This window comes from Pogoniulus pusillus, chromosome 13 (genome assembly GCF_015220805.1).
Source record: "Pogoniulus pusillus isolate bPogPus1 chromosome 13, bPogPus1.pri, whole genome shotgun sequence".
Lineage (NCBI taxonomy): Eukaryota > Metazoa > Chordata > Aves > Piciformes > Lybiidae > Pogoniulus > Pogoniulus pusillus.
The window spans coordinates 23,842,104-23,859,866 of NC_087276.1; the positions used below are offsets into that span (position 1 = coordinate 23,842,104).

General features: G+C 45.6%; 1 protein-coding gene across 3 annotated transcripts in view; it reads left to right on the forward strand.

Moving 5' to 3' along the window:
* Positions 1-363: 363 nt before the first annotated feature.
* Positions 364-17,763, forward strand: part of TOM1L2 (target of myb1 like 2 membrane trafficking protein) — a 68,492-nt gene continuing 51,092 nt past the window's right edge. For all 3 annotated transcript variants that reach the window (XM_064153557.1, XM_064153558.1, XM_064153559.1), the window contains exon 1: positions 364-442. In XM_064153557.1, the coding sequence (XP_064009627.1) occupies positions 391-442 (52 nt within the window). In that variant the 5' untranslated portion in view covers positions 364-390. The remainder of the gene's footprint in view (positions 443-17,763) is intronic.

A 17,763-nucleotide genomic window follows, 5' to 3' on the forward strand; every position in this document is an offset into this window, starting at 1 on the left:
CGCCAGAAATCCGTGTCAGCCAATCAGCTCCCGCACCGTGCCCCCTGGGGAGGGAGGAGGTTCACATGATTGACGTTTCCCTTGTCCGATAAGATTAGAGAATGCTTTGGCAGTTGCCCAATGGAGAATGGCAGTAGCCGTGTTCCTGCTGTCAATCAACTGGAGGGCGTGCAAAGAGGCAGGACGCCTCGGGGGCGGACCCCTATCTTGACAGTGATGGACATGCTCTTTAACCTATGACGCAACGGGGCCTCCTGCAACCGCCCAATCGACTGCGAGAAGGCGGGCCATAGCTGGCAGAACGAAATGCTGTAGGTGCCTGCCGCTGTCAGTCAGGGCGGGGTGGGGGAGGGAGGGCGCCGCCGGGCCGCTGTTTGTTGTCATCCCAAGATGGAGTTTCTGCTGGGGAACCCGTTCAGCACCCCGGTGGGGCAGAGCCTCGGTAAGGCGGCTTGGGGAGTATAGGGGCGTGCGGAAGGGCCTGGAAAGCTATCGGGGCCTCTGGGGCGGTCGGAGGGGTGCAGGTAGAGGTGGGATGTGAGGATCGATGAGGATCTATGGAGTCAGAGGGGGATCTGTGAGGGCCCAGCGAGCAGTGTGGGGATTGGTGAGTACCCAGGGAGGGTTCTGGGCTCTCGCTAAGCTACTGTGGAGACACTGAGGGTTCTGTGATGGCCAGTTATAGGGGTCAGTGAGATGCTTTGGAGGCGAGGAGCGGTTTGTGAGCTTCAGGAAGCGTTCTGGGGGTTAGTGAGGAGCTGTGGAGGCAGAGAGAGGGTCTTTGAGGGCCCAGAGAGTGCTCTTGATGAGAAGCAGGGCTCTGGGATTCCGTGAGGTGTTGAGTTGGTGGGAGGTGTTGTGAGGGCCTGTGAGGGCCTCTGAAGCCATTGAGGATGTTCAGTGAGGCTTAGTGAAGGTCTCTGGGGATTGTGGGGATCTCTGGGTGTTGATGGAGTGCTCTGGAGGCCAGAAAGCATCTGTGGGGCCTAGTGGATGTCTCTGGAGGTGTGAGAGGGCCTTTGAGGGTAACAGAGTTTCCAGAATTGATACAGGCTCCGGGGGTGGTGGTGGGCTTTCAGGGTTGGTGTAGGCATTAACAGCGGTTTGTGTGGATCCAGAGGGCTCTGTGGATAGCAGAAAACTGTCAGGGTAGTGGTGGCTTTGGGCAGGCTGTTTGCCATGAGGAGGGAGTGACTCTTTCAAGATGGTTGTTGGATGAAAGGAAGTTTTTGCATCCCACTGCTTCTTTTGCTGTCAATGCCATGTTACAGAGTGGCCCTGTCGTTCAGCCCCCATTTTTCCAAGGTATTGAAACCTCCCTGGGCTTGTGCGTATGCAGACAGGGTGATGGTGTTCAGAGGTGCAAGTAGACACGTGGTTTTCAGCCCAGAGCTTGAATTGTGGGTTTGCTAATGGTTTGGTGACATTAAGCAGGTTATTTTGAGTGCACTTTTACTGCGTCGCTGACCAAGGCCTTTCTGGGTTGCTGAGCCTTCTCACGCCCTCTCACAGATGTGTTCACTCTCAACTGTGGCAAGTATGGTTTTTGTCTGGGTTGCCACATCTGGGACCACATGAGAAAGCCTGGGAGCCACTTCTGCAGAGTTTGCTAACTTGCCCATGGTTGGGTGGGCTGCTGCCGCCTCCTGCTTTCATCTCTTAGCCGTGACGAAATGCAAGAGCTCTCACATTGCAGTGGAAAGGAGCAGCAGGCTGGCTCAGGTTCCTGTGGTGCAAGGACTGTGGTGTACAGTCCCAGAAGCCAAGGCAGTGTTGCGTTGAACGTGCTTATGCTAGCAACCCCTCTCACTGAAACCATGCTTTTAGTTTCCTTGATTTGTTTCCTAACCAGCAGTCATTCCAATGTTTTATTTAGGGGCCACATGTAGTATAATGTATAGCTGTGTCTGTTTAGTGTATAGCTATTCACTGATTGATGGAATGATGGAAGATTTGGGTCTTGGGAAATTAAAGTGGCAGGATTTTGCAGATAACTTGGCTGTGGCCTCAAAGCCCAGAAGTTCTTTTGTAGTGATTGCTTCACCCATACATACAGAGACATCCCCTTGTAGAGCTTCTACCCCTTGGAGTCTCGCACTGAGCTTTGAAGATGGGTGGACTCTTGCTTTGTCAGACTATATGGAGCATATGTATAGCTTGCTGTTTTTCTTTAGCCATCTGGGGTGTTTATTTCTTCTGCTTAGGGAGAGGAGTGCCGAGAGTTGGCAGATGATAATGAGAACACTGAAAGTTAACTACGATTTTAAAGTGAATTTGCTTTGTTGTCTTTGGCCATCTGACCACATCTGCTGGGACAGCTGGCTGCTTTGCTACTTGGACAAGCCTTCTGCAACGTGCTGAGGGGAGGCACTAATTTCTCATCTAGTTATTGTCAGATGCTTTTAGCCTCAGTAAGTGGTTTTAAAAGGGCTTTCTTAAGACTTAAGAATTGCTAGTAGAGGTTAGCAGTAAAATCTGCTTTTCTGGGCTTCTGCTTTCCTGTCTCTGGAGAGCAAAGATTTTTGTGGCTCTTACAGCCCTTGTTCTCTTGGAATGAGTCACTGACAACTTGGAGACTTCAAGCACAGAGCTCTGAGGGTTCACCAGAGGAAGATCACAGAATCACAGAATACCAGATTGGAAGGGACCCCAAGGATCATCTGGTCTAGTGTTTCTAGGTGGTAGTCTAGTTTACTTGAAGTCACCCAGCACCCTGTCAAGCTGAGTGTTAAAACTGTCCAATGTGGGGGAATCCACTGCTTCCCTTAGCAGATTATTCAAATCCCTAACCGTTCTCATTGTGAAAAATCTTCTTCTGGATTCCAGTTGGAATCTCCCCAGGAGTAACTTGTGCCCATCACACTTTGTCTTTTCCATGTAACTCCTTGGAAAAAGGAGTGCAGCCCAAACCTTGCTGGCTACTCCCCAGTTGTGGAGCTGGTTTCTTGTGTCTGGCAGAAATGGTGCTGGTGTTGGCACTGTGGGCATGGAGATGCCAGCTCCAACCCTGCCTTCCCCTCCCCACTTTGCCAGAACAACACAATCATGTAGTGGAGTCACCAGTCCTAGGAATGTTCAACAAATGTCTGGACATGGCACTTTGGGAGATGTTTTAGTGGCTGGGGTGGTGTTGAGTTGATGGCTGGACTTAATGTCTTTGAGGTCTTTTCCAACCTTAATGATTCTATGATTTTATGACTACATAAGGTCAGATGTGTGCGAGTGCCTTATAGTGCAACTTCCCTTAACGCAAAATTCATAGATTCATAGAAGAGTTTGGTTTGGGAGGGACCTTAAAGATCATCTAGTTCCAAACCCTCCTGGCATTGGGAGGGGCACCTTCCACCAGAGCAGGTTGCTCAAGGCCTCATCCTGGCCTTAAACACATCCAGGGAGAGCACATCTACAACCTCCCTTGACACCCTGTTCTATTGTCTCACCACTCTCACATCAAGAATTCCTTCCTAATATCCAGTTTAAATCTTCCCTCCTCGAGCTTCAAATTCAGCTGCACTTGAAGAAATGTTTTATCATCTTCCCAGGGTGGGGTGAGAAAGAGATAGCTGCAGATTATACTTTGGAAGAATTTTTTTTTCTGCTTGTCCTGTCACTGCCAGCTTTGCCTTTACAAGAAAACAGGAAAACAAAAGCATGCCTTGTTCTCAGAGGCTGCACTGTGCCCAGTGTTTCCACAGTTTGGTGGTAGTTTGTTGGGGTTTTTTTGGCTCTTGTTGGTTTGTTGGGTGTTTTTTGTTGTTGTTGTTGTTGTTGTTTTATTTCAATGAGCTTGTGGAATATAATTTTCACTTATGTTTCTCTTCATTCTTTAAAAGAAACAGAATAAATTTGTATTTCTGTTTAAACATATTGTGTTGAACACACTTGTGATGTTTTCAAGCAAGGCCTAACACTCACCATACGGGAGCAGCGTGGAAAATTATGTAGGTCCATCAGCACACCAAGAATGCACGTTCTCTGCCAGAAAGTAGCAGTGGTTCACATGAAGATTTAATTAGGGCCAGACAATGTCTTCAGATAAATGCCAGGTCTGAAAGAACAGAGATGTCGGAGGAGGTTTGGGGAGAGCTAAGAGAGGTAATACGAGGGATTTTCTATTTTCTCCTTCTCTTAGCTGGATAATGTGTGAAGCTAGACAGGCTTTTTATGTTAACTCTTTTGCTTAATGTGGGAAAAGTAATGCTAGGATGCGCTCAGAGGATTTGTAATGGAGATGGATGGAGTCTCCTGCATCTAAAGTGCCAGTTCAAATGGCAGCCAGGTTCCTCCTCCCTGAAAGCTACCTGATTTTCAGGATGGCCTTTATGATAGCCTTTAGTTAGTTTCCTTGCAGTGGTCACATAACAGAAACTCTATAAGACATCACCTGGGCTACTAATTACAAACCTCACTTAATTTTTGCTTAACAGCTTCAGTTGACTTGTGGGCACTGAACTGTCCTTAAGTCTCTAGTGAAGTCCTCTGCTTAGGAGAGATGGTGGTTATCAACAGGGCTGAGGTTGGGAAGGCAGTCAGCCTGAGATTCCTGAACTTCTAAACTGTTCTACACATTCCATGTTGCTTTTTACCTGGAGGTTGCAGTGTAGGGAGATAATTGCCTCATTTTACTTGTAAGATAAAAATCTTCCCCAGGATTCTGCAGCAGAATCCATTACTTCCCAAGGGCTTTATGAGCAAATACTGTTTTTCACATCCCATGGGACTTAGAAACACAGCATAGTGGAGGTTGGAAGGGATCTCTGGACTAGACAGTCCAACCTCTCTGCTAAAGCCTTTTCTTCTCAAGAGAGATGCTCCAGTTCCTTCAGAATCTTTGTAGTCTCCACTGGACTCTCTCCAGTTGTTTCTTGTCTCTCTTGAACTGAGGAGCCCAGAACTAGACTTAGTACTTCAGCTGTGGCCTCTCTAGGGCGCAGTACATGGGGAGGAGAACCTCCCTTGGCTTGCTGGCCAAACTCTTCTTAATGCATCTGTTCTTGTAGCCCCTTCAGCCCCTCACAATGTCACTTTTGTTTGGTGGTCTGGGGTATTGGACTAGATGATCTTTAAAGGTTCCTTCCAAACCATACTATTCAGTGATTCGTAGAATCATAGAATCAGGTTGGAAGAGACCTCCAAGCTCATCCGGTCCAGCCTATCACCCAGCCCTGTCCAGTCAACTAGACCATGGCACTAAGTGCCTCATCCAGTCTATTTTTTAACATCTCCAGGCGACTCCAACACTTCCTAGCAGGCTTCTTGGGAAGATCCCTGAGCAAAGACTGTGTATGGAAACTGATGATTTTAGCTGGTGCTCTGTGCTGGGCACCCAGTGAATCCAGCTGCTGCTGGTGATACTGGATGAGGAGCCTGGGGGACACTGGAGCTTTCTGTGGCAGCTTGTGCTTTGTGATGTGGACATGACACCAGACATGGAGAAGGTCCTTGTGACAGCTGGCAAGAATCTGGAGGATGAAATTGGGTCCCATGCGTTTTGCAGGCTGCTGTGTCAGGGCTGACAAGATCCTTTATAGCATTGGGTGTTGGCCTCATTCTTACAACTGAACTGTTTATTTTTCCCAGTTAGTGCTGTAAATCCAATGGCCCAGATCCCTAGAGGAGGACTTTTGGGAAGAATATTCCTGATTGGTAAGGAGAAGTACCAGAAGATGTGTAGTAAACCAGCAAAGATAGACTGCTTGCTGTCGGGAGAAGAGCTGGCCTGGGGAAAAAGCTGCAATTTACAGGAGGGGGAATTTGCCTTGAGATTCAACATCCTGCCATAAATTGTGTTTTTATCTTTCTTTGTTCAAGGGAGCCATCTTTAAAGTGTCACCGCTCTATTCAAGGTTATTAGAACAAATACCCTCACCGTAGGGTAGCAAAAACATCTGAGGTGATTAAAGCTGATTGAATTACAAGAATGTGGAGTGCTGGTGACTTTTTTATGCTCATTCTGCTTATTTGATGTAGACCATATGGCTTACATGTGAGCACACAGGAAAGTCAGGTACATTTTGTAGAGGTTGTTTTGTTGGTTTTTTTTTAAGCTCTGGAGACCTTGAAAAGGCTTCAGGAGAGTGTTTGTTTGTTTAAATCCCAGCCAAGCCTTGCTGCTGGCCCCACCAGCTCCCTCAGGTGCCAAGGGCTAACTTGGGGCAGTGGTGTGTGAAATGGGCTTGGGTGGAAGTGTTGAGGTCTATTTTGGTGAGCACTCTGGTTGGGGCTCTGCATGCTGCTGAAGTCAGCCTTTCTTGCCACAGCATAGATTTTGCTTGACTCATAGCCAGATATCTCTAGGGAGAGAGGTCCAGCACGGGAGTTAAATGCACAAAGACCTGGAAGTTAATTTTTAACTATAGAGCAGAAATCAAGGTGTCCTGAGGGTCTTGGGGTATGGATACTGGCTCACATCCCTGGTCCCTGTTAATGGGAGATTTGAGTGAAGGGTGCAGGTCTGGTTGCTCACCTTGGAGTCTGCTTTCAGAAAAGGCATGGTGTGGTGATTTAATACAGAGTATTGTTTAAGGAGGCTACAAAAACGGGGTTTCAGCAAAAGATACAGAGGCACTTTATTGAAGCAACAGCAAGGCAGACAGCTTTTCAATTGATTTTTATCAGAGCACTTGCAGTTTCCATTCAAGGCTGTTAAATTGGTAATAAATATGGTGGACAGAGTCTGTTTCAAAGCTGCTGTTTTGTTCCTCTGTCTTTTTTAGATGAGAAAATGCCTCAGCTTGAGGGGGATGTATAAACACCTTTTTATTTTCCTTTCCACAAGAAGCACTTAAGACCTTTCTTTGGATTTCTTAAGATTTTTATGAGTCTTGGGGAAAAAATAGGTCTAAATAAATGAATTGATGGCTGCATGCAAGAATGGAGAGATGAATTACATCAAGCAGCCCATGGTAATCCTGCAGGAGGAATTAACTCAGCTTTCTTGTGCACATACACAAGCCAAAGTTCCTCTCAGAGCAAACTTACTACTTTGCTGTGCTGTAAGGAAAACATATTTTTACAGACAAACCTTTTTTTCCCAGTCAGTATTTAAAGTGCACGCCATAACCTTAGGATCTGGTACCAATAAATTACATGTTTGCTGCATGCTCCTGGGGTCTGAATCATCTCTGTCTTCATTAATTGCATTATAATAAAATAAAAAGCCCTTTGCATTTACCCACAACCACTGAAATATTGTGCCTTGTTCTAAGGAAATCTTTCCTCAGTGCAAGGTGGCAGTAACTTTTCTTCCTATCAGATGCCCACAGCATACAAAAAAGGTGATGATTGTTTTTTGTCTTTGCCTGCAGTGAAGAGGACACAAGAAGTGCTTTCCTCAGAGTTGAGGCATTTTTATAGGTGCTTTTTCAGCTGGTCAGTCACTTATAATCCAGCCCCCCACCACTCATACGAATTGTGCTCGTCATGCAAAAAGAGTCTGATAAAATGCTTTTAGTTTTATAAGATTATTTGGATCTGCTTTCATTTCATGACAATGGATTATGTTGTAGGGAAAATCTCCATGAAATAGAAAAATGGATATCTGTTCTTTTAAATGAGCAAATAAATACTGAGTCATGAATCTGGCAACTTGGAGAAACTACATACGTGCGTGAATCTGGATAATTAGTCTAATACCATTTAATATTAAGGTTTCTAAGACTGGATTTATTTTATAGGCACAAAAGCAGATTGTAGTTCATGAAGGTATTATAGCATCTATTTCTGAGCAATGCAGTTTTATCTCTTCCAGCACAGTGCACTTAAATGTATGTTCCATATGCTTCCAATATAAACCTATATGTGAGAGGCTGCAGCGTGAGGACAGCTCTGCTCACCTACTCGGCAGATTTTAAACTGCGTATCTGAAATATGCTTGGCTAAACCCACAGAAAAATCCCCACAGACCTTACCAACTGATTTTATGTTTAATCCAAACCAATTTTCATCCCACCCCCCAAAATAAAACGAACAAAATATTGTATGTTTTCCTTTGTGAATTAAGAACGGTTAAATTAGTCATACTTCTCTTTGATTGTGTAACCTACATTGGGTTTGGATGGAATTCTCTGTAGGTGTCAAGGCATTTCATGGTGTCCTTGGCGATAATGGTCAGTGGGGGAACAGCAGCAGTTGCAGTAATTTTGGAGAAATGACCCTTCATGGAGAAGGACCCTTCCCAGTAGCCACAGGGCTGGTGCACGTCAGGGTTGGTCTGGTAATCGTCTTCCTCATCTGGCACTTCTTAATTGACTCTGAGTGAATCATTTCACTCTCTTTGTTTCAAAATCTGTGTGTTTTATGGGCTCAAGTTGTGCCAGGGGAAGTTCAGGTTGGATATTAGGGAAAATTTCTTCACAGAAAGGGTTATCAGGTACTGGAACACGCTGCCCAGGGAGGTTTAAAAGATGTGTGGATGTGGTGCTGAGGGACTGGTTTAGTGGCAGTGGTTTAGCATTAGCAGTGGGATTGTAAGATCAAGGCAAGTGATTTGACTTGGTGATCTTAAAGGTCTCTTCCAACCTCAACTGTTCTATATCTCTGTGTATAGGCAATAAAAAGCATAAATGTTTGGAGAACACAGGGCAGAAGGAAGCATTGTAGGAACTCTGAGAAGCTGGAAGTGACCCACAAGGCCAGCCTGAGTAACACCATTCCCCACCCCGCTATGTCTGATATGCTGAGTCTGTGCAGATCGTGCAGAACTAGTTTTCCATTTTCTCATTTGCACTTGCCTGGGGAATTATTCATTTCTATGTAGAAGAAACTTGTTGCTGAGTGTAAAAATCCTATCTGAGATAGGCCTTATCTGCTGTCTGTGCTTAGTCATTCTGCTGCCTGTTCTCAATTGCTTTGCTCGTTTGTTTCAGGTATTGTTGGTAGGAAAAGGCTTTTTTGAGATTTATGGCTCTTGAGCATGAAAGATGTGGGCTAAATGTGGACTAGGTGTGGGCTAAATACAGCCTGGTCTTTCTTCCCTTAAGAGCAGGTTCTTTCCTACAGGTAAACATGTCTTTACCTAATTCATGGAGCCAGATCTTCCAATCTTGGAAAGACAGACTTTCCTTTGCTCAAGAAGAGGAGATGCCAGTAAACTCAACCAATCTGTAATTGACAGCATTGTCTCTAGACTGAAATGAGTGTTCTATATGTGCCAGAATTATAGGGCAGGCCCCATAATTCACAGGTTCACAGACTACATTGGGTTGGAAGGGACCCTCAAAGGTCATCCTGTTGAAACACCTGCAGTGAGGAGGGACACCTCCAACTAGATCAGGCTGCCCAGGGCCACATCAAGTCTGATCTAGAATGTCTCCACGGATGGGGCCTTAACCACACCACTGGGCAGTCTGTTCCAGTATTTTACCACTTTCATTGTAAAGAAATGTGTCATTAATTTCAAAACCGGGGATTAGGGCAGAGGAAAACTCCATGCCTGTCTGTTTGGACAATTCCTGGCACAGCTGCCTAGAGATTATTTACCTGGGGTTCTGCCTCTCTCCATTGACAGAAAGCCTTTGGCACCTCAGTCTTTGCAGCTTAGTCTAAGAGCATCAGGAGACTCAGAAATGAGAAGATACCGAGCAGAAACCTGTTGAATAATCGGGCTGGTTCATAGCCTGTTTATTCTGTGTGAGTGAGCCAGCCTGTTCCCCAGCTGGTCCTCAGAAGCCTTCTGGGTTAAATTAGTTTGGGAAGAAATTCTTTGTTCAAACTCAGATCAAAGAAAATGTACACAAAGTGAAGGCACAGATCGGTGTTAGAAACTCTGTTTGAACCACAAGAACTTTTCAGGGCATTTGGATTCAAGAAAGATTTTGTTATCTCCCAAATGTAGGCAGGAGTGTCGAGGGTATTGTTCACTTGGATGTGTTGAGCATTACTTTTGGGAGATAAATCTACTACAAGAAGTGTGACCAGCTCTGCTTTTGACCCAAAACCAAACAAACAAAAAAATTATTTGCTTTTCTTGCACAGCTGAGTGAAGACAGAAAAAAACCTCTTTTAAAAACCTGACATTTCCTGACTTTTTTTAACTTGAGTTTTGCCTCAATTATAGCTTTCTGCATTTGTTTTCCTTTTGGAAGGAAAAGGGCGTCCTTCCTTGCCCATGAACACAAAAAGCTACCTTGAGCAGATTAAATAAATTGCAGGCTTCAGCAGCTTTGCCAGCAAAATTTGGAAGGTCTTTGTGCTGTAATAGGGCTCCAGGCTTGTGCTGTTTGATAGCTCCCAATCACTCTGTCTTCTAAGACTAATGGATGAGTCTGTAATGTTTTAACAGAGGTGTTTTACTTAAGCTGCTGTGACCAAATGCTTCCTGAAATGCAGATAATTCTTTCCCCCAGACATCTGCAAGGCTTTAATTAGTAATCTTGTCCAAAATGTCAGAGAATCCCAGCATGGTGGGGGTTGGAAGGGACCTCTGGAGATCCTCTAGTCCAACCCCATTGCTAAAGCAGGGGCACCTACAGCAGATTGCCCACAATCACAATGTCTAGGAGGGTTTGGAATCTCTCCAGAGAAGGATACTCCACAGCCTCTCTGGACAGCCTGCTCCAGCACCCTCACAGCAATGGAACTTCCTGGGTTCCAGTTTGTGCCCATCATCCCTTGTCCTGTAGCTGGGCACCAATAATGAAGAGTCTGGCCCCACCCACTTGTCCTTTAGACACTGATCAGCATTGAGAAGGTCCCACTCAGGCTGCTTTTCTCCAGGCTAAGGAGTCTCAGGTCTCTCAAGCCTTTCCTCCTCATAGAGATGCACCAGTCCCCTCATCTTTGTTGTAGCCACCACTGGGATCTCTCCAGTAGTTCCCTGTCTCTCTTGAACTGCGGAGCCCAGAACTGGACACAGTACTCCAGAAGAAAAAGAGTCCAGACTCAGGTCAAGCCTGAAGTAGGTTTTTGACTGAGGTGATCCAGTGATGAGATGCTACATTATGACTCTTCCTTCCAAACATTCTTTTGTTGCACTTGGTAAAAGGAACATCTCTTTGGCGCAGCACAAACACTTTTCCCTCTCTTTAAGATGAGAATCTGAACTCTGCAGTATTCTCCAAAAAAAGCTCTCTAATCAGTTAACAGAGTGTTAAGGAATTTAACCAGGTAATTGGCTCCTAATTTGGATTATTTCATTTGGAGTGAGTCTGGGAATCAGTCTCCACATGGTGACCAGTTATTACCCAAGTGCTCTCTGCTGCTTTTCTGAGCAGATTAGGATGGGGTGTAGGTGTGATAACAAGATGATTGACAGTGAAAGGTAGGGGTTAAGCAGGACCCAGCATGTGTTGGGTTTTGGGGTACCCTTATCTCATGTTTAAGCTGCTGCAGTAAGTAGCTTGTTTTCTCATTATCTTTGAGCTGCCCTTTCTCTCCTGGTTCTCAGTTCTTCTAATTAGAAGGGTATTTCAGTGAAAAGAGCGATCTCAGACCTTTGTGAAATTTGCTGCTAGTCCAAATAATGGTAAATCTGAAATCACTTATTAGACCAGAAGTTGTTATGGCAACTCTAAGATGGCTGGCTAATCAGAGAGTGAGATCAGTTTTTATTTACAAGCGTAATGAGCAATTAAGTTTGAGCAGCTGTCAGACTTGGAGAGTGATTAAAGTTCAGCAAACAACCCAAACGGGTCAGTGTTCAGTTCTGGTGGTTTTCTGACACTTCAGCTTGATCATGTGTGGGTTTTACCGTCTATAATTAAAACTGCCTTTGAAATCCCCATCTCTGCCAATGACTTGGCATAGCCAGTGGGTAATGAAAAATCCTCTCCCAGCCAGGTTCTTTATAGGATATTGGCCTTCAGTCTTGCTGCAGCTAACAAGGTATTTCAGAGAATCAGAGTTATGGGCTGGTTTGGGCTGGAAAGGACATTTAAAGCTCATCTGGTCCAACACTCCTGCAGTGAACAGGAACATCTTCAACTAGAGCAGGTGGCTCAGAGCACTGAACAATCTGATCCAGAATGAGTCCAGAGAAGGGGCGTCTACCACCTCTCTGGGCAAGCTAGGCCAGTGTCTCACCACCTTCAGTGTAAAAAAATTCTTCCTTCTCTCTAATCTGAATCTCCCTCTTCTAGTTTGGAACCATTACCGCTTGTTCTGTGACAACGGATCCTGATGAAAGTCTGTCCCCATTTCCCTTACCACCCCCTTTAAGTACAGAAAGGATGCAGTAAGATCTCCCTGGAGGCTTCTCCAGGGTGAGCTACCCCAAGTCTCTCAGCCTATCCTCACAGTAGAGTGGTTCCAGCTACAGTTCACCTATAGCACTCCTTGAAGCAAACTTTAGTGTGCTGGCTTGCAGAATCCTCTCCAGGTTGTTGATGATCACCAGGAGAGAGCTGAAACAGTGCAGCCTTGCTCAGGCAAACTTTACACCTCCAAAGGGCACTCATTCATAAAATGTATCATTATGCTGGTGATGGTTGCTTTGCTGCTGCTGCTGCTGGGCTCAGAGGAAGGATGTGCACAATGTGAACGAACATAAAACCCCAAAGAAACTGAGAAAGTACTGATTTACCCATATGGGAATGCCCAGGAGAGGCCAAGCTTGGCCAGAGCTGGCAAACCTCAGTTGCTCAGCTGACCACAAGCAAACCAAGCAAGGCTGGTGCCATTGCTGGTTTCTTTGTCTCCCCAAACAGAAGCAGTGACACTAATACTTACCAGTGTCACACTGCCAAAAAGGCTTTTGTAGGTTTAACATTTGTTATCCAATATCCTGTGACATCTCCTGTGTGGTCAATTAGCAAGCTCTAAGTGCAAGGACTGGTTCTCTTAACACTCCAGAAGATATTCCATGTTTGCATTGGGAAGTTCCCTTCCCATTCCTAGTCTGCACTTTTCTGAATGCCCTAGAGCAGCCTTTTCCATTTGCTGGGATTTGCTGCCCTGCTGTATCTAGTAAATAAACCAGATTGTTTGTAGGCCGTGCTGAAAATCTGTGCTCTGGTAAGTCCAAGGACTATAGACTAACAGGTAGTGACAGGACTAGGAGAAATGCAGCAAAGCTGGAGGTGGGGAAATTGAGACTGGACTTGAGGACGAAGTTGTTCAGCATGAGAGTGGGGAGACCCTGGAATGGGTTGCCCAGGGAGGTGGCTGAGGGCCCATCCTTAGTGGAAGTGTTTAAGGCCAGGCTGGGTGAGGCTCTGGGCAGCCTGATATAGGGTAGGGTGTCCCTTCCCATGGCAGGGGGGATTGGAACTAGATGATCTTTGTGGTCCATTCCAACTCTGACCGATTCAGTTATTTCCCAAGATTATATTACAGTCACAGAACCCCAGAATCCCAGCATGGTGTGAGTTGGAAAGGACCTGTGGAGATCATCTAATCCATTCCTGCTAAAGCACGGTCACCTGTAGCAGGTTGTCCAGAATCACAATGTCCAGGCAGGTTTGGAATCCTTCCAGAGAAGGAGACTCCACAATCTCTCTCGGCAGCCTGCCCCATGACTCCAGCAACATCACAACAAAGACGTTTTTCCTCAGGTTCAGATGGAACCTCCTGTGTTCCAGTCTGTGCCCATTGCCCTTGTCGTGTTGCTGGCCATGACTGAAAAGAATCTGACCCCATCCTCTTGCCCATCTGTCCTCTAGCTCTTGCTGAGCATTGAGCAGATCCCCTCTCAGGCTGCTACTTTCCAGGCTAAACAGTCCCAGGCCTTTCCTCCTCAGAGAAACGCTCCAGGCCCCTCAGCATCTTCTTAAACCTCTGTTGAGCTCTCTTGAGTAGTTCATTGTCCCTCTTGAACTGCAGAGCCCAGAACTGAATCCAGTACCTCCAGCTGTGGCCTCACTAGGGCAGAACAGTGAGAGAGGAAGACCTCCCTCGACCTGCTGTCCACAGCCACACTCTTAATACACCTGAGAGATGTCCATTGGTTTGAATTTTACTGCACTAAGGCTATCATGCAATGTGTGATACAGGGGTTGCAGTGGAACGTGAAATGTACTGGGACAGTCCTTGAGGTGAAGGGTTTACAGAGTCACACAACAAGGTCATGCAAGCTTCTGAATGGGAAAATTAAATTGACACTCTCAGAAATAGGCATCTGCAAACCTGATTTAAACTTCTGGTATTTCCATTTCTGTTTATCAGTCTTCTTCAGGCTTAGCTCTGGCAGAGAGGCACATGAGAAACAGGGCTGTGGAAATGGAGCAGAATGAATTTTTAATAGGGTTAGTGAAGACCAAGAAATCAGCATTTCTCATCCCTTAGAAGGCGGAATTGCAGACGTGGATCATGTTCAGGTTGTTGCCTGGTTTGCTCTCGGGTTTCCTGAGAGGATGGTTTGGAAACGTTCAGCCACACAGCTTAGCGAGCAGAGCAGGCTTGGCTTGTTGGAATGGGCAGCTGGCAACAGAGCTCTCCAATGACAGCAGCGTTGGCAAAAGTGATTCCTGTTACCTAGTGGACCAGGAGCCAGCTCTTCCCTCTTCCCGTGGTGAAAACACTTAGTGTGTTCCAGACACTGATCTTCAAGCCGTGGAGATACTGGAGAGATGGAATGGGACTGGAGCTAGCTACCTCTTGCAGCAGGGCTTGCTGTCACCCTGCAGAGCTGTGTGAGGGAAGGCTGCAAAGCCGAACAGCCAAATGAAGCATTTCACACTCCAAAACGTGAGCTGTCAGCCCTCAGAAGCTGCAGGCTCCTCGCTGTCTGGTTCACTTCCATGTGTGGGATGATGGTGGTTTTCCAGAGGACGTAGCTCTCACCTCTGTAGCTGTAGAAGCAGAGGAGAGCATGAAACGTGCACATGAAATAGTCTGCTGCAAGAGTTTGATTTCATTGGTAACATATTTTGTTTATCATGTATGAACATGAACATAAAAATCTTCTGGAGCACACTGCAGCTAAGGAGTAAACTTGTTCTTGTCAACTGCTTTCTTTGTAGGAAATGAAAGATTTTGCCTTTTTTCCCTCCTTGCTAAATGTAATTAGTGTTTTCAGTTTATTTTAAGCGTGCAAGAATGTGGGCAACTGATTTTAGGAGTAACCTGTAAATTGATAATATAAATAATAGTAATGTAGGAGCCTGATGGATTATCACTGCCTTACAGTTTGTTTGCAGCAAACAACATGTTGCAAGTGAGTGGGTGGGGAGTGTTTTAAATATATGGGGATGGATTTTTAGAGTTTGCAGCTGATGTGGATTAAAAATTCTTAGAACATTTCATCCATGAAAGGCAATTAGTTTTGTTTTATGAATATGAAAAGCACGTAGCTTGTAAGTACTGGAGTGAAGTCCCAAGTGAGTTATTAGAACTTGCTTTACTCATGTAGTACAAAATTACCCATCAAGAGCTGATAGATTTCAAATCTAGCTCACTGACACACTGATCATCCATAACTTCTCACAGAGACATTTTTTTGGGGCTCACCTGTAATTACTGGATGCAGTTGAGTCTGGAATGGTTAGCTTGTGAGAAATCAGGACACCTTCATGCTCCTGGTGGTGCTCACAGAGGTTTCTTCAGATGGGATATCAAATTGTTATACCATACTGCCTGCAGTCCTGGGTTGCAAAACTGTGTCTGGATGAGTAGAATATTCTTCTTTCTCTCTCTCTTACCTCCTGGTAGAATCTTACTGGTCACATACCTTCAAAAGGAGCATGGGAAGCAGGTGGAGGGAGAGGATTCTGCCTCTCTGCTGAGAGCCTGCCTGCAGTGCTGGTGCCAGATCTGGAGTTCTCAGCACAAGAGAGACCTGGAACTGTTGGAGTGGGGACAGAGGAGACCACAGCAGTGATGAAAGGGCTGGAACCTCCCTGCTGTGAGGCCAAACTGAGAGAATTGAGGTTGTTTAGCTTGGAGAAGAGAAGGCTCTGGGAAGACCTTTTGGTGGCCTTTCAGTACTTTAAGGAGCCGATCAGAAAGCTGGGGACAGACTTTTGAGCAGAGCCTGTTGTGAGAGGACAAGAGGTGATGGTTTTAAACTGAAAGAAGGAGATTTAAACTGGATAAAAGGAAGAAATTTTTTACACTGAGAATGATCAGACACTGTCCCAGGTTGCCAGGAGAGGTGGTAGATGCCTCATCTTTGGAAACATTCCAGGTCAGGTTGGACACAACAGTTTGTCATTCTGGTGTTGTGTGTGACTCCAACAAATAGTAAACCAACTGTAACAGAGCCTGTAGGCATTCTTATAACAAAGAAGTGGAGAAATAAATCACTACTTTCAGCTGCTGCTTCTCTTGGATTTGTAAGTTAGGGCTGATAAAATGAATGGAGTCTGCGCCTTTTTATAGTAGCTGTTTTTTGGCATTAGGACAAAGTCATGAGTATTCATCTCATACTGAGAGGCTGAGAGACTTGAGGCCCTTCAGCACGGAAAAGAGAAGACTGAGAGGGGGTCTTCTCAATGGGTAAGGAACAAGGGGATGAGTCCAAACTTCTGTCAGTGATGCCCAACAACAGGACACGCTCCAGCAACTAAACGTCTTTCTTGTGGCTAGGGGCTCAAAACTGACCCCAGCATTCGAGATGCAGGGTCACCAGTGCTGAGTGCAGGGGCATGATCACTGATGGAATGGGGGTGTGAGATTTGGTACATGGTGCTGGCTGCCTTTGTGTGTCAGAAGAGGAGGAGATGTGGGTAACCGTGCCATGACAGTGACCTGTTTAAATTCTCCCATGCAGAGTTGCATGGACAAGTCAGAGCACTCACATCTAATTCAGGAAAGGCAAATCCAAGGGAGAACTTTTTGTCACCCACAAGGTTTTAATTTATGCTTTCATGCCTCTCATCTGCAGAGGAAAGATGGACGCTCAGAGTGTGATAATATTAGACTAGTGGAAGTGCTGCCTAATAGATCACAGATGTTTGCAAAGTGGTGAGCCATCATCTCCACTGATACAACCGCATGGGGCAACAGTCTGTCATGAGATGTGACATGTCATAAAGGGGCATTGATCTGTCGCTCCCCTGCAGTAAATCACAAGGTAAACATCTCCATTCGGATCCATTAAACCCCATTAATAACAGGACCAGGTATTTTCAAACGGCTTTGACGTTTCTGATTGAAGGCTTTAGTGTATCGATTCCTGATGCGAGCAGGTCGGTGCTTGTCACTCCTAAAGCAGCACCATGCTTTGAATGTCATGGGTCTGCAGTGAGATCAGAATATGGCCAAGGTCGCTGCTGGGAGAGGTGAGGAAGTGTGTGGTGTAGGCTGAGTTTTAGGGAAAGGTGCCTTGGAATCATGCAAATGACTTGATGAGCTGGGAGCTGCTGCTGTGTGACCTAGTTCTGAAGGACAGCTATTTACAGTACATGGGTCAACATGTTGGCTTTAATGAGCATGCAGTACACAGGAGGAAGTTCTGCTTGTTGTTTTTTAAAGCTGCATGGAATGACCAAGTGAGAGGGGTTTCACTTTGTTTTAAAGGAGCAGTAGTCTCCCTCTCTGCCATATGTTTTAAAAGTGAGTGACTTACATCCACATGTCATTCAGTGGAGCCTGCTGTCGGCAGCAACAATTTCTGCTGATGGAGTAACTTCAGTGAGAAGATTCGTAACAAAAGTCTGTATTGTATAGAAACACACCATGCTGCTTGGGATCCAGGCTCCAAATGCTTTTAAGAACTGTGACTAAACCATCATTTGTGCCTGACATGAATGACATCTGAGTACAGAAACTGCCTGGCCTAGGTTACCCTCTCAGAATCACAGAATCATTCAGATTGGAAGAGACCTTCAAGATCATCAGGTCCAATTGTTAACCCATCACTTCCAGGTCACCAGTAAACCATGTCCC